General features: G+C 33.4%; 2 protein-coding genes across 2 annotated transcripts in view; one reads left to right on the top strand and one right to left on the bottom strand.

Annotated features, from left to right (window-relative positions):
- The window catches only part of LOC143246752 (synaptonemal complex protein 2-like), a 253,052-nt gene that overhangs the window by 39,237 nt on the left and 196,431 nt on the right, over positions 1 to 17,384 (top strand). The window lies entirely within an intron of this gene.
- LOC143246755 (uncharacterized) overlaps positions 7,863 to 17,384 on the bottom strand; it is an 11,298-nt gene continuing 1,776 nt past the window's right edge. Inside the window, exons 3-7 of the mRNA XM_076493886.1 lie at positions 17,074 to 17,178; positions 15,217 to 15,390; positions 14,725 to 14,847; positions 10,885 to 10,998; positions 7,863 to 7,881 (exon numbers count right to left, since the gene is read on the bottom strand). Of these exons, the coding sequence (XP_076350001.1) occupies positions 7,879 to 7,881; positions 10,885 to 10,998; positions 14,725 to 14,847; positions 15,217 to 15,390; positions 17,074 to 17,178 (519 nt within the window). The 3' untranslated portion in view covers positions 7,863 to 7,878. The remainder of the gene's footprint in view (positions 7,882 to 10,884; positions 10,999 to 14,724; positions 14,848 to 15,216; positions 15,391 to 17,073; positions 17,179 to 17,384) is intronic.

The raw sequence follows: 17,384 nt of genomic DNA, 5'->3' as shown, positions 1-17,384 counted from the left end.
CGAATTAGCTTTATCATTTATTCATGGAAAAATATTAAGTAAAGTCTGGTGCTGCAAAGGAAAATGTGTTGAATCAAAAGCAAGTAATCAAACGAAAGTACAAAACGAATACATCAATACAATTTTATCGCTTTGAAATCGACATTCTCAGTTACCATTCTGTCTACCGCAATGCAGCTTTATCAAACAAGGTAACTTGTTTCGAGCAAACTGAAGAGAACACTGTCGGAAAACGTTCAGCTGTGAAGGATAAACCAAAAGAATATTTCGAATCGTATGGTCAACAACATGAACAATCAAGAAGCTCGTGAACTACAGGAAGCTGCCCAAAAAGATTGATTGTGTTAAGGTTGCTCAATTGTTGGCAAAACGCAAGAAAAGCGATAATGGAGGCCGAATCAGTCATTGTGCCAGTGTTAGCAATCATTCACTGATACTATGTTTGGAACGGATGCGTAAAAAGGTTAAGCAAGTTCCACTGTCCACAACACAATTTCGCGAAGAATTGTAGACTTGTCGTCGGTCGCTGAAGTATCAAGTTTGCGAACACTTAAGCCTGAAGATGATTTGTCTCTGCTATGGTCTCTTCAAGTTGATGAATCTACTGACGTTAGTGGAAAAGCTCAAGTTCTGACTTTGTTTGATTCATTAAAGATGGAAAAATCGTAAACGAATACTTATTTTGCAAAGATTTAAAAAGTACAGCGAAAAGGCCAAGACATTTTGAGTTGGTGAATGAAAACATTTTGCTCTTCAAGCTTACTTTGGAATAACTGTTCAACGAAAGTACATTCTGATACGCCAACAAAATCCAAACATAGGCTTGTCCTTCAATACAAGGAAAATCACAGGGATTCGGCACCTGGTGGTGAATTTCATCAAGTCTCGACCACTTCAATCTCGACTTTTCTCTCTCTCTGAGGCGATGGATTCAGATTACAAAAAAGCTACTGTATCACACTGAAGTTCGATGGCTTTGAAAGGAAAGTGTTAAAGCGTCTTGTCCAACTAAAACTGAAGTAATTTCTTTCTTGGGGTTGAGGGAACAGGTTTTAAATTTTCTTTTCATGATGAGATCTGGTGGCTGAAGGTTCGATTTCTCTCCGACTTGTTCGACAAATTAAATTATCTGAACTTAAGTCTCCAAGTTCGATCTGAAAACATTACTAGCAACGTCCAAACTAAAGGCCTTCGATGAAAACGTGGACGCTGTGGAAGAATAATATATCGAAAGAAGTCCTTGATTGTTTTCCTTCTGTTAACGAATGTCCGTCAAAGAAGAAAACTGCCCTCAAATTTTGAACACATTGAGCGACCTACAGTCCGCACTAAACCATTACTTCCCGTTACTTGCTGTCGAAGAATATAACTGAGTGACCTCTCCGTTCGGAATCAACGAGACAACAAACCTTACAACTGAGGAGGAAGAACAGCTCATTGATTTACGAAACGACAAATTTTATCAGTCATTGTTTACCGAAAAGAGCTTGGATGAGTTTTCGATCTCCATTAAAAATTCATATCCTGCAATCACTTTAAAAGTAATTGAAGTTCTGCTTTCATTTGCATCTTTGTGGTTTTTGTGAAATTGATTTTCAGCATTGACTGAAATTAAAGCCAGAAAGAGAGAGAGGCTTCTTACAGTCGATGATGAAATGCGAACTTGTTTATCTACGTTAGAGCCTCGCTCAATTTGATTTGCTCTCGGAAGCAGGCGCAAGCGTTACATTGAAAACATATATGAAAGATAAAATGTTTTGATTTTTCTGCTGTACCACAAAATCCTTAAAAAGCCTTAGAAGGACACTCACGGCCAAAGCAAATGATAGTATTGTCAATGTCCAGATGACATTATTATCGCTTCCTTTGGCCGTGATTTTCGTTCTAGGGCTTTTTAAGTTAACTCTTCTGTGTTACATGTATCTAAACGTGATGCACAATGACATTAATATCGCTTGCTCTGACCGTGATTTTCGTTCTAAGGCTTTTAACGCCGTGTCGCATAACGTACCTAAAAAAAATCGTTAAGGCTTTCCAGGTGTGCCGCGTAAATTTTCAGATTGTCGTAGTGTGCCGCAAGTCAGAAAAGGTTGAGAATCACTGATTTATTTGTAGTTCACACGTTGTGAAGCACCATGTTAAATTACATTGTTGTATACACTTATTGTACCTTTTCTTGTAGTTCACACGTTATGAAACACCATGTTAAATTACATTGTTGTATACACTTATTGTACCTTTATTTGTAGTTCACATGTTGTGAAACACCATGTTAAATTACATTGTTGTATACACTTATTGTACCTTTTATTTGTAGTTCAAATGTTGTGAAACACCATGTTAAATTACATTGTTGTATACACTTATTGTACCTTTATTTGTAGTTCAAATGTTGTGAAACACCATGTTAAATTACATTGTTGTATACACTTATTGTACCTTTATTTGTAGTTCAAATGTTGTGAAACACCATGTTAAATTACATTGTTGTATACACTTATTGTACCTTTTCTTGTAGTTCACACGTTGTGAAACACCATGTTAAATTACATTGTTGTATACACTTATTGTACCTTTATTTGTAGTTCACACGTTGTGAAACACCATGTTAAATTACATTGTTGTATACACTTATTGTACCTTTATTTGTAGTTCACATGTTGTGAAACACCATGTTAAATTACATTGTTGTATGCACTTATTGTACCTTTTTTGTAATTTACATTTAGTTGAAGAGAGTATCAAATCACATTGTCGTATATAGTTATTGTACCTTTTTTGTAGTTCACATGTTGTTAAACACAATATTAAATCATGTTGTTGTATATATTTATTGTATGTTTATTTCTATTTCAAATTTTATTAAACACAGTTAGGTCAACTGCTCTTAATAGGAATTCTGCTTAAACTGCCTTTAATACCTGGGCTTGGCTTAATGTTAGCATGTACGACTGAGAATACTATGGGTCAAGGTTCGTCTACAAAATTGTATTCCAATGTTTTCAGCTATGAGGTACATTATGAGATTGGTGATTCAAATTACCTATTTCCCTATAGTAGCTAAAATGTTGGCAAGTAATTTGACTAACTAACTATGATCCTTGTAGTCTCTATTAGTTCAAAATTAGAGAGGGCTAACACAGATAACCATTGTATAGCTTTGCACAAATATCCGACACAAACAACCTATGTATACTTACCCTGTGGAGTGAGAGACGTGATACAAAACCATAAACACTCCTTCAAGTTGAACTCACGTGCATTCTGGTTGTTATTTCGGTTACTATAGGGGCTGAAGCACTCATAAGCGTACATTAGGAAACTGAAACAATATTAAGACACATTTATCAAAGTTTCAAAGCAAGTTAATAAAAATATATAATCAATGTACTGTTTAAAGAATTTTCAGCTGAACTTTAAAATAATTATAACATTAAAGTGAATTTTTGAATATAACAATCTACATTACCAATAAGTCAGAGAAATATATAAATCAATAAGACACTCTATCATAATTATATACACTAAAATTAATGTACTTTTGGAGAAACATTTCCTGAATTAATTATTAGTGAAATACTACACTATGTTAGCTACCATTAGATCGTTATGTGGTTTACGTTCAGGAGACGGTAAACATATACATTTCTGTAAATATTGATGAATGAATGTACTGGTTCAATCTATTAAGTGACTCCAGAAAGGTGTATATTTTAAACTAGTTACTTAATTATACAGGAAAAATATGTAAGTTACACAACTGTTAAGCACGTGTATTCGTAAGACAATAATCATAGGTACGGTTAAATTCGTAATAATGATTAAATACATGAACTTGTTTGGTAATAACTATAGAAACGAGTTAATACTAAATAATGGTCTAATACATTCGCTTGTAACGTTTATGAGTTTTATTTTTTAATACCGTTTAACTCCAGCAAGCTGGCGAGATACCAAAGAGTTGCCTCTCTTTGACTGAAGGTATGGATCATGAAATGAAAAGTTATTGTTAAGAGATTCATACAAATGTGGCATGACTATATAGTATTGTGAACAACAGAAATATAAGTCAGGAGCCAGTCACATGTGAATAAATGACGGAAACGATATGACAAATAGTCCAATACCATGTGCAGAATGGATGATCAGGGATTAATGTAACATTGTATCGGGATGACCTTGTGATATGGTATAGAGGTTCAAGAATTTATCAGCTATGTGGAGAACGTTCCCAAGGATATTAAAAGAACGGAAGAGTATCTTAAGGCAGAGTTGAACAAGCCAAACACGGAGATCATGTAAATACAAAACGAATCAAGTAAAACAGCAGTAAAAATATAATTCGTAACTTGGACGGAGAAGATACTGCTGAAAAGCTAGTCAAGCATGACAAAAGAGCTTCATAGGAATATACACGCTTAAGTGGGACAGCAGAGAGCTTCATAGGAATATACACATTAAGTGGGACAGAAAAGAGCTTTATAGAAATATACAAATTAAGTGGGACAGAAAAGAGCTTTATAGAAATATACAAATTAAGTGGGACAGAAGAGCTTCATAGGAATATACAAATTAAGTTGGCGGAAGAGAGCTTCATAGGAATATACAAATTAAGTGGACAGAAAAGAGCTTTATAGAAATATACAAATTAAGTGGGACAGAAAAGAGCTTTATAGAAATATACAAATTAAGTGGGACAGAAGAGAGCTTCATAGGAATATACAAATTAAGTTGGCCGGAAGAGAGCTTCATAGGAATATACAAATTAAGTGGGACAGAAAAGAGCTTCATAGGAATATGCAAATTATGTGAGACAGAAGAGAGCTTCATAGGAATATAAAAATTAAGTGAAACAAAAAAGAGCTTCATAGAAATATACAAATTAAGTGGGACAGAAAAGAGCTTCATAGGAATATACAAATTAAGTGGGACAGAAAAGATCTTCATAGAAATATACATATTACGTGGGACAGAAAAGATCTTCATAGGAATATACAAATTAAGTGGGACAGAAAAGAGCTTCATAGGAATATAAATGGAGTTGATGATCCAAACCCTTGGAAGAATCATACAAACAGTGCAATAAATTGAGGGAAAATTTGAACTTTTTGCTGAGGATTTCAGGGGGGTCTTTCAGCTAAGACGATTAACACCAATGCGTTTCATAGGGTTAGGGAAATGTGCTAAATGCTAACATTTAATAAATATACATCAAGTTGGGTCAAAGAAAACAGCTTGTTTTCCAGATTCAATTGTAAACTTCCAGTGGCGGCTCTAAAGCAGGAAATAAGTAAAAAGCCTTTGGAAGAACTGCGCTGAGTTGTACAGCTGAATTATACACCCAAGTTTTACAGCTCAGTTCTACAGCTGAGTTATGGGCATATTGTAGGATACAGTTTGAAAGGAAGCTAGTTATCACCATTCACAGCAAGCTTTTGGGCTGCTCTTTAAAAAACTAACGAATAGTGGAAGTGAATGTCAAATTGCAACGCCCCCACGACTAAGAGGGCGAATAGGAGATAGACAGGTATGTCAGCAATAAACAACATGGACAATAAGAGTTTAAATAACGGATTTCTTGGAACATCAACACCGATGGAATTGGTCGAGAATGACTTTTTTATGTGAATTTCAGTATGAGGTTCTGAAGAAATAAAAGAACAGCTAAAGCGTATACAAGACAGATGTCGAAAATTATTATTATATGTCAAACTAAATCACACACTCGTTTAAAATCAAACAAAACCAGACATTGGAGTATGGAAGTGTTTAGTAAGCTTAAAAACTGCAAATAACGAGGGAAAACACCAGCTTGTGTAAGCAAAAACAACTAGTGGGTGTCAGTGAAGTATTCCGTTTGTTGAATAAGGATACGTTCAAGGGTCTTCCTTAAGACATCAATTGATTGGAAGCAAGATTAACAGGAGACCTTGACGGTTTTAACAAAAGTAAAACAAAAAACACTAAGCTGTAGAGTAAAGCACTGTGTGGAAAAGAAATGTGTAAAACAAAGCAGATAGATTAAGAAAACTGAACAGCTGTATAGAATACATGGATATAGCTAAGACTATCTGGGAAACTGTGTACTGGTGTATAAATAACATGGATATAAGCTAAGACTATCTGGGAAACTGTGTACTGGTGTATAGAATACATGGATATAAGCTAAGACTATCTGGGAAACTGTGTACTGGTGTATAGATAACATGGATATAAGCTAAGACTATCTGGGCAACTGTATACTGGTGTATAGATAACATGGATATAAGCTAAGACTATCTGGGAAACTGTATACTGGTCTATAGATAACATGGATATAAGCTAAGACTATCTGGGCAACTGTATACTGGTGTAGAGATAACATGGATATAAGCTAAGACTATCTGGGCAACTGTATACTGATGTATAGAATAGATGGAAGTAGGAAGACTATCTGGTTAGGAAAGGGTGATGATATAGTGTGTGTGTTTGTGTTTTTTCTTCTAGTAGAAAAGCCACATCAGGTTATCTGCTGTGTTTACCGAAAGGAACTGAACCTTTGGTTCTAGCGTGTTAGATCCATAGACTTACCACTGTTCCAGCAACATGGATATCGCAAGCTTTACAAGATACAAAAAGTAAAGAACTCTCAAGAACATGGATGAGGGAAGGACCAAGATCTGATCCAGAATGACTTCACTGTGATCATTAGAGGAAAACTAAACTTCCATTCAAAATAGATAACAAAAGTGAACCTGGTGATGACCGAAGAAAGTCGAAACATTGTTCACTCTTCCACGTAAAATATTTTGTCAACCCAAACGAGCCGTTTTACACAGATAACAAAAGCATTTGCCTTCAAATGTGTGGTAGTAGGAGCGTGCTTTGATCCATAACTGGATCGGAAGGAAATGATACTGACCAATCAATAAACAAAAGTAAGTCCTGGAGTTCGATACACAAAATATGTTGCACATGTAATAACCAAGGACAATGTTTAGTTGCTCAATATAAAATGTTTACAGTATTTAAAAACAACGAAGGTAGCATAAACCTGAAGGATCCTGGGATCGGCGGTAGTCACGCAGGAGTGAGGAGTCTGGAAAAGGTGGGACAAATCATTACATGGTTTTTCTTCCATGATTGGTCTACATTAACCGTGAATGAACAAATAATAATTTGGTTTGTTTGAGTTATTATCACGTATGTTCCATAGACAGATTTTTTAATTAAATAAAAACTCAATTTGTAAAGACGTGTTACGTTTGTTTTCATTATTATATACGGACGTTCATATATTAAACTCACCTCGTAAAGAAATAAGCACCAATAATAGACGCCCATACATTAGTTTCCAGAACGGTCAAGAATTTGAAAATGGAAGAAGGAACCTGTGGCTTCTTCATAAGAATAGATATGCCCACAAGATCGTAAAATGGAACAGTAAAATCTACTACAGTTTCTCGCTCAGCCATCACTGATAATGGCGCCAAAGCAATGTCAGCTTTCTATAAGAACAATAATGAGGTAAACGCATATTTCTATGTTTATAAAGGACATTAAAACAGATAAACTACTAGCTTTAGAGAAGACCAAAATATACTGAACAATAACACTTTCTTTCACAAAAGTTGCAATAAAATAGCCACGAATAAAGGAAACTTACCTATCTATATTTTTTGGATGCATTTCTAACTAGAAATTTGTCCATAAAAAAAAAAGAAACTCACCTTGTCTATCAGTTCTTTAATCATGCCGTTCCACCCACCAGATGCATTCATAATACCAAACATCTTGTCGGGGCTTTCAGAGATTTCAAACTCAAACTGTAAAATCTTTTCATATTGTTAATTAGATCGATGCAATACCCTTGAAACTCTTCTGATCCATCTGTTCGCGTTACTTTTGAACAAAAGGTGGTTGCTGAAAATAGCGGATGGTTTTGTTTTTTTTGTAATTAGACTACACATATTTCTGTTAATAATGTTTGTGGTATAAATTAATTGAAGTAAAACAATAAAGAAATATTTTCAAGATATATTGTAATCGTTTACTGGCAACAATCACAAGTAGAACACGTTAGAAAACACATAAAACTGAAATCCTATATCGGTTTATAAGGGTTTCTATTTCCGTTTTATCAAAACTTTTTGGACCTAAGTGTTTTCAGCACATCATGAATTTATAACTATGGTTGTCTACAGAAAAAAATAATATAAAAGTTGGTTAAACCCGCGTTTTGTTTACTATAGGTTAAGTTCTGTAAAGTTAACTAAGTTAAAAACAATGTGAACAAAACTCAAAATGTGATCATATTGAAACATACGATAAACAGGAAGTAGATTAAAATGCATTTTAAAGATTCTTGAATAAATGTAGAAACAACACTATGTAACAAAATGTTTGCTTTTTCTTGTTCCTGGGCAGAAAGTGTTATTTCCCAATAGCTTGTGCCTAAAGTAATGGAAAAGACCTATTTTTCTCTTCAAACTTTGCTTTTGTGACCTGGATAACGAAATTTTGAAATTTACCCATTTTCCAGAACATTCCAGGTAGATTCAGTGCTGAGTAGCTGATAGAGAAATTTCTCGAACTTACAATAATTTTCAAAAACTTTCTAGAATGTTGTAGAACTTACGAAAGTTTTAAAGAGCCTTTACAATTTTCTAGAACTTTCCATATTAATATATATACAGGGACTCACCACTTCAGTTTAGTTCTAGCTGCCTAAGTGAACACATAGACCTATCTGATTTTATCAGAGATGGCATAAAAAAGCTGCAAGCGTTCTCCAGACGCATTCTGCTATGTATGTGGTCAATTTATCAAGACAAGAACGAAAAAGTACTCTGTGACAGCATCTGCTAAAATGTGTGAAGCCTACAAGGTATATTTCGGCATGCCTGTCAGGGATCAAAATAAACCCTGAGTAACTTATTTTACCTTTGAGCACTGCAAAAAAAACTCTAGAAGGTAAGACGGCAATGTTTGCTTGTTTGAATAGTAAAATTTTATATTATACAAATTTTAGACCTTTAAAATTTAAATATCTTTTAATTAATATTTTTAATTTCCAATAGTGTAGAAACATATCACATATAAAATATTTTGCATGAACCTGTTACACATTAGTTGTGGATGAAATAAATTTGTTCTTAATAATAACAATTTTATTTTGCTCTTCTGCAGGATGGTACAGAGGGGAAAAGAGAGAATTTGACCACTCAAGCAATTGGTACTTCTGCATAGTGGACCCTTCCAAACGTCGGGCTGGCAAAAGGTGTTGTTCCCACCATTGCACATAAAATTGGGTCTTATGAAGCAATATGTCACAGCTCTTGATAAGGAGTTTGCAGCTTTCAAGTACATTCGAGACTTCTTCCCTGAGCTGTCCGAGGTAAAGGTCAAAGATGGTGTCTTCGTTGGACCACAAATAAAGAAGATCCTGGAGCGCACAAAATTCCCCAAAAAGCTCAGTAGAAAGGGAAAAAACCTTGGGGCAGCTTTGTTACAGTGGTTTGGGGCTTCTTGGGCAATCATAAGGCCGAAAATGATGTGGAAATAGTTGAGCCTCTGGTGAAGAACTATGGCAAAATGGACTGCAGGATATCCCTGAAAGTCCATATTCTTGACACTCATCTTGATAAATTCAAGGAGAATACGAGAGCATACTCAGAGAAACAAGGCAAGCGCTTCCATCAAGATATACTAGACTTTGAATGTCGCTACCAAGGAGCGTATAACGAAAACATGATAGGAGACTATATTTGGGGCTGATTCGTGAAAGTGATTTACATTCCAGTCGCAAGTATAAAAAAACTACTCACTACTAAACATTTCTAAACATTTTGTATAACTTTAGTATAAATACATGTAAATCTTGATTCATATTCAGACCTTATGTAAATGAAAATGTGCAAATTTGTCCGTTTTAACCAAAAAAATAGGTTAGTTTCTAAATTTAATTATCCAGGTCACAAAACAAAGTTTGAAGGGAATAATTTCATTTCCTCTACTTTTACAACATAAGCAAGTAAGAAATAACACATACTATGTTCAACAAGAACATGAATATCATAAAAACATTTTAAATTGTCGAGCTAGTATAAAATTAGATTGGTGGGTGTTATAACGAGGCCTAGAATATAACCATACATCTAATATAGTAGAGATAGTATACAATTAGATTGACGGGTGGTTGAACAAGGCCCAGAATATATTGAAACACCTGATATAGTAAGTCTACTATAAATATATATTAATAGGTGTTTTAACAACGACAGGAACATATTTAAACATCTGATATTGTAGGCCAGGATTATAATTAAACACCTGTTACAATAAAGTTGCTATAAAATTAGATTAATAGGTGTTTGAACAAGGTCAGAAGTATAATTATACACCTAATATAGTAGGTCTACTATAAATGTATATTAATAGGTGTTTTAACAAGGACAGAAACATTTTAAACATCTGATATTGTAGAGATAGTATAAAATTAAATTGATAGGTGTTTTAACAAGACCAGGAATATAATTAAACAATTGTTGTAGTAGAACAACTATAAAATTAAATTAATAGGTGTTTCAACAAGGCCATAAATATAATTAAACATCTGATATACAAGGGTAATGATGTTATCTAAGACAAGTCTTAACACAATCGAAGTAAAATTGTATGTGAAGAGTTATTGCGATCAAACTAAAAACAATTACAAAAAATCAGAGTAAAACACTTTGTTAACAAAATGATCAGGTTTCTACATAGTAATAATTTCTGTGTTAATTTAAATACTTACAGAATACGATTAGAAATAGTTAACATAGTTAAATATATTTGAATCTGGTGAACAGCATGAAAATTGAAACTGAAACCTTCAGAATGTTTAGGATATATCAAACTTACCACAACTGTTGTGATTTTGTATATTATCACAGCTTTAAAATCATCAAATGTTTTCTTGGAAAATCCGTCGTTGAAGACAATACGTTCTGGATAACCAGGCGACCATACTCCCACCTACAGATAAAGCTCACAACATATCATGAACTGTTTGCCTAAATACAAGACGTTCCATATCATTCATATTACAAAATTTACTTGAACTTAACACCAAAGGATTCTACTGTTAGATGAACAGATCATGTAATTATTGATGTCATAGAGGTAAAGAGGACAGACTTTTTATTTTGTCTGTGGGTATAGTTGTTTAATATACTGCTAGCAGAGGATTGAAATGGTGTTAACAGAAGACTGATGTCTAGGATGCCAACAACATTGTTGTTCGTTTGTTTTTTTTTAATTTCGGGTCAAGCTACACGAGGGCTATCTGAGTATATGCATGTTTTCTTATAGTAAAGCTACACGAAGGCTATCGGCGCTAGTCGTCCTTAACTTAGTAGTGTAAAGCAAGAGGGAAGGCAGCTAGTCATCACCACTCATCGCCAACTCTTGGACTACTCTTTTACCAACGTCATATTAGTTGGATAGTTTTGATAAACAAACAAGTAAAGTGAAACTAGTTCGATAGTTTTTATAAACAAACAAGTAATGTGATACTAGTTCGATAGTTTTTATAAAGAAACAAGTAAAGTGATACATGTTGGACAGAGTTAAAAAACAACAAGTAAAACGAAACAAGTTGGACAGTTTTGATAAACAAACAAGTGATACTAGTTGGATAGCTTTGATAAACAAACAAGTGATACTAGTTGGATAGTTTTGATAAACAAACCTTTGTGATCCTGACGATAACCCAAGAAGGTCGAAACGTTGTTCGCCCCTCTACATCAAACTTTTCTCAACCCAGACCAGCTGTTTTTACATATATATTTTTCTCTACAAGTGGGTTTCCTTGTCATCACTGAGAGGAAGAGAAGTATAATCACCTCTACTAAGAATGAAGGTATTCTATAGAATGAAAGCACTCTACAGAATGAAGGTATTCTATACCAGTGAAAAGTGAAATGAATCAAACATTGTAACTCCCCCTTTAGTAAGAATGAAGGTTCTCTATACCAGTGAAAAGTGAAATGAATCAAACATTGTAACTCCCCCTCTACTAAAAATGAAGGTTCTCTATACCAGTGAAAAGGGAAATGAATCAAACATTGTAACTCCCCCTCTACTAAGAATGAAGGTACTCTATACCAGTGAAAAGTGAAATGAATCAAACACTGTAACTCCCCCTCTACTAAGAATGAAGGTACTCTATACCAGTGAAAAGTGAAATGAATCAAACATTGTAACTCCCCCTCTACTGAGAATGAAGGTTCTCTATACCAGTGAAAAGTGAAATGAATCAAACATTGTAACTCCCCCTCTACTAAGAATGAAGGTTCTCTATACCAGTGAAAAGGGAAATGAATCAAACATTGTAACTCCCCCTCTACTAAGAATGAAGGTTCTCTATACCAGTGAAAAGTGAAATGAATCAAACACTGTAACTCCCCCTCTACTAATAATGAAGGTTCTCTATACCAGTGAAAAGTGAAATGAATCAAACATTGTAATTCCCCATTTAGTAAGAATGAAGGTTCTTATACCAGAGAAAAGTGAAATGAATCAAACACTGTAACACCCCCTCTACTAAGAATGAAGGTACTCTATACCAGTGAAAAGTGAAATGAATCAAACATTGTAACTCCCCCTCTACTGAGAATGAAGGTTCTCTATACCAGTGAAAAGTGAAATGAATCAAACATTGTAACTCCCCCTCTACTGAGAATGAAGGTTCTCTATACCAGTGAAAAGTGAAATGAATCAAACATTGTAACTCCCCCTCTACTAAGAATGAAGGTTCTCTATACCAGTGAAAAGGGAAATGAATCAAACACTGTAACTCCCCTCTACTAATAATGAAGGTTCTCTATACCAGTGAAAAGTGAAATGAATCAAACATTGTAATTCCCCATTTAGTAAGAATGAAGGTTCTTTATACCAGAGAAAAGTGAAATGAATCAAACACTGTAACACCCCCTTTAGTAAGAATGAAGGTTCTCTATACCAGTGAAAAGTGAAATGAATCAAACACTGTAACACCCCCTTTAGTAAGAATGAAGGTTCTCTATACCAGTGAAAAGTGAAATAAATCAAACACTGTAACTCCTCCATAGCCATAAAATCCATATTCATTAAAACATTCGACTCCACAATCCACAAATTCCTAACCTAACACTGTAATTTAAAAAACATCTATCTAATCCAGTTCTGAATAAGAAATCATATGTATAGTAATACATGACGAGTAAATGCTTATAGAAATGTATACATAAAAAAAAGATGAAACTTTATTATTTACTATACCACAGATTTAGTAGTGAGATAAACAAAGCATTATGCGTGAGCAACAAAAAACATAATAGCAGATTTAGCAGTCACATAAAGAAAGCATTATATAAATAGAATTATCATACAGAACAAGTTAACACTAAAACAAATATGTGAGCAAGAAAAATATGATACTGTATTATTTATTACACCACAGACTTATCAGTCAGATAGAGACAACAAATGTAAGTGGAGTAGTAATACAAAACAAGTAAATACTTTTACTAAATCATGAGCAAGAAAAACGTGGTACTATATTATTTATAACAGTGCAGATTTAGCAGTCAGACAGAAAAGTATTACGTAGGTAGAGTAGTAATATAGAACAAGTAAATACTTAAACAAATGTGTGAGCAAGAAAAAGATGGTACTATATCGTTTATTTTTTACACTGTACATTATGTTTTATAAAAATAGTTGAAATTCTCTCCACCTCTGGTGATTTATCTATAAGCTGGAAGGCTTGTAACACTGAATATCTGGTTTCAATCTTTGTGGTGTTCAGTTAGGGGCTTAACAACAGTAACAAAACTGAGTAAAGTGTAAGCTGGAAGGCTTGTAACGCTGACTATCTGGTTTCAATCTTTGTGGTGTTTAGTTAGGGGCTTAACAACAGTAACAAAACTGAGTAAAGTGTAAGCTGGAAGGCTTGTAACGCTGAATATCTGGTTTCAATCTTTGTGGTGTTTAGTTAGGGGTTTAACAACGGTAAGAAAACTGAGTAAAGTGTAAGCTGGAAGGCTTGTAACGCTGACTATCTGGTTTCAATCTTTGTGGTGTTTAGTTAGGAGCTTAACAACAGTAACAAAACTGAGTAAAGTGTAAGCTGGAAGGCTTGTAACGCTGAATATCTGGTTTCAATCTTTGTGGTGTTTAGTTAGGGGCTTAACAACAGTAACAAAACTGAGTAAAGTGTAAGCTGGAAGGCTTGTAATGCTGAATATCTGGTTTCAATCTTTGTGGTGTTTAGTTAGGGGCTTAACAACAGTAACAAAACTGAGTAAAGTGTCTGTCTTATTTTTATTTATTTCTGTTATTGCATGACAGTCATTTTTAAAACTGAATGAATTGAATACTCCACAATACTGCTTTTACTTACGAAAACTGACTTTGTTTTAAAAGGCATATTACAATCAATATAAAGTTTTCCCGTAAATATTTTAACATTAATGGAATTACACTGAAGTTTCATTAAATCACCTTATATTATAGAAGAAAAACCTTAGATCGAATTAGTGATTATAATTTAACGATTTTTGTTTCTGTAACTACAATGAGTAGGTTTATGTCCATTACATTATTTTAATTATAGTGTAAATAATGCTATAAACATTAAAAATATTTTGTCAAACATTGTGACAATGAAAGACAAGTTTGTTGTTGTTAAGTGTAAGAAAGAAATAACTCAAAACTCACCTTCTGTTCTGTTACTCGTTGATTGTTTATAATTTCTATAATGGCAATGTTTAGAATGACTTCACGGTAACTTGTCTTGTTGGTTATAATCAGCGGTCTGTTATATACACCCTCTCTGGACACCTTGTTAAAATAAACAGAACCCTGAAACTGTATCTGTTCTAAGAAAACAAAAACTTATCAGTTATTAGTTAGTTAAACGTTAACTTACTTTTGCCGTATGTTAACTGGTTAATTTAATGTTACTTTTCCCCTTTGTACCACATATCATATATATATATATTTGTGAATTTTTATCTTTGGTTAACTGTTTCCCTAAAACATACTACGTATATATTTATATTAATCATATTATTTACTATTTATAGTACTTGTACAAAGAGCTTATATAAATATATCTTTAAATATGTTTAATCATTTTTATCTCGTACGCTAACAAAAAGGTCTTTTCACTACTACATTCCGTTCAGTTCAAACTTACAATTCCTTTACCTGATTGATTGCAGAAAGAAGATCTGTCTTTTTTCTTTGGTCATTCTGCTTTTCATTCATTGTCATTCCACATTCTGGGTAGTCTAAAGTTGTCGGCCATGAGCCCAAATCTAACTGTCTGGACAAAGCCTTTACAGTGATAACCGTAAGGTCAAAATAGAATGCCCTGTCAATCTAAATAATATACTCCATCATTACAAATGTTTAACAAATAAAAAGTAGATGTTGTGAAAGGCTATATCGTGTACACGATGGTTTAAACAGTGATAAATATTTTGTAAATGTTGATATAAACACGGATCATACAACAGAAACAATTATCATCACACGTTTTTATCACCAAACATTACGGTCTCCTCTGAAATATAAGGAAAATATAGTTGTTATCAACTGTCGATGCTCAGTCAAGTGAAAATCGAAGCATAGTACAGCACTCAATCATTCCATAATGCATTATAATTCTTCTGTTTAGGTTTATTTATAAAAAAACAACAGAAGAAATAAGCATCTTTATATAGTTTACTTTTATATATAAGAATCAGTGTCTACCAAACTAACCAGTTATTATCCTTAGCATCTATATATAGCTTAGTTTTAGTTATAAGAATCAGTCACCACTGAACTAGCCAGTAATTATACTTAGTATCTTTAAATAGTTTAGTTACACATATAAGAATCAGTGGCTACTAAACAAACCAGCAATTACCCTTATTATTCCTATATAGTTTAGTGTTATATATAAGAACCAGTGTCTACTGAACCAACCAATTATTATCATTAGCATCCTTATGTAGTTTAGTTTTACATAAAAGTGTCAGTGGCCACTGAAGAAACCAGTAATTATACTTAGAATACTTATATAGTTTAAACTTATATATACGTATAAGTCACTACTGAACTAACCAATTATTATCCTTATATAGTTTAGTTATATATAACAATCAGGGGAAACTGAAGTAACCGGTTATTATCCTTAGCATCTATATATAGTTTAGTTTCATATATAAGAATCAGTCACTACTGAATTCACCAGTCATTGTCCTTAGCATCTTTATATAATTTTAGTTTTATATATAAGAATCACTCACCACTAAACAAACCAGTTATTATCCTTAGCATCTTTATATAGTTTAGTTTTAGCTATGAGAATCAGTTACTATTAAACTAACCAGTTATTACCTTTATTATTCGTACATAGTTTAATTTCATATATAAGAATCAGAGGCAAATGAACTAACCAGTTATTATCCTTAGCATCATAACATAGTTTAGTTTTAGATAAAGGAATCAGTGGCCATTGAAGTGACCAGTTATTATCCTTAACATCCTTATATAGTTTAGTTTTAGATATAAGAATCAGTCACTACTAAACTAACCAGTTATTATGGTAAAATCTTCGAGTAACTACAGAATAAACCAGTTAATATTATTTAGTATTACTGATATGAACAATTGGTTACTGAACCAGCTGGTTATTCTTCTTTAGTTTCTCGTATAAAGTAACACTTTTACTGGTTATAATTCCAAACTTACTTCTTTCAGTTACATTCAGTTATGAGAGATATACATTTACCACATGTTAGGCAATAATCCATTTACTTTTAGTTAGCTTTAATTACAAGAAATATAATTTCTTCATTGATTAAAGAACGAACCACGTGTTTCCAGTCTGTTTCAATTTTAACAATATTTACTGAATTAATGGTTAGAAAATGAGCCAATAATTTTCATTCATCTTCACACGCGAAATAAGACATGAATGTCGGTGTAGAACAATTTATATCTATTTTGCAGTGAGTGTAAAAAATGTTATTTAGATACTACAGTCTATAGCTTTAAGAGAACTCATCTCCTCACCTGGGTTGGAACACTGTCGTCAACTTCCTTGGGTTTAATTTCTTGAAGAGAGAAAAGCATGAAGTTGATACTGCTACAGTTGCACGTTAGTCGCCGAGCGTCGTCCTGTGTACACAAATACCATAAAGTAATAGTCGTCGAAAAGTATATGTATCAAACACAGTCTATATACTTTCTTCAACTACGTAGGTAATTTTCAACCAGTCTTTCTTGGCAAAAATGCATACATATCTTAAAGTAGTTGATGTAAATCATAAGAGAGTTGAGACTGAACACAGTTCTAGATACGATAATACTACAGTGTACAAGTC

The sequence above is a fragment of the Tachypleus tridentatus genome, chromosome 3 (genome assembly GCF_004210375.1).
Source record: "Tachypleus tridentatus isolate NWPU-2018 chromosome 3, ASM421037v1, whole genome shotgun sequence".
NCBI classification, from domain to species: Eukaryota; Metazoa; Arthropoda; class Merostomata; order Xiphosura; family Limulidae; genus Tachypleus; species Tachypleus tridentatus.
This window is presented reverse-complemented; position numbering and strand designations above follow the sequence as displayed.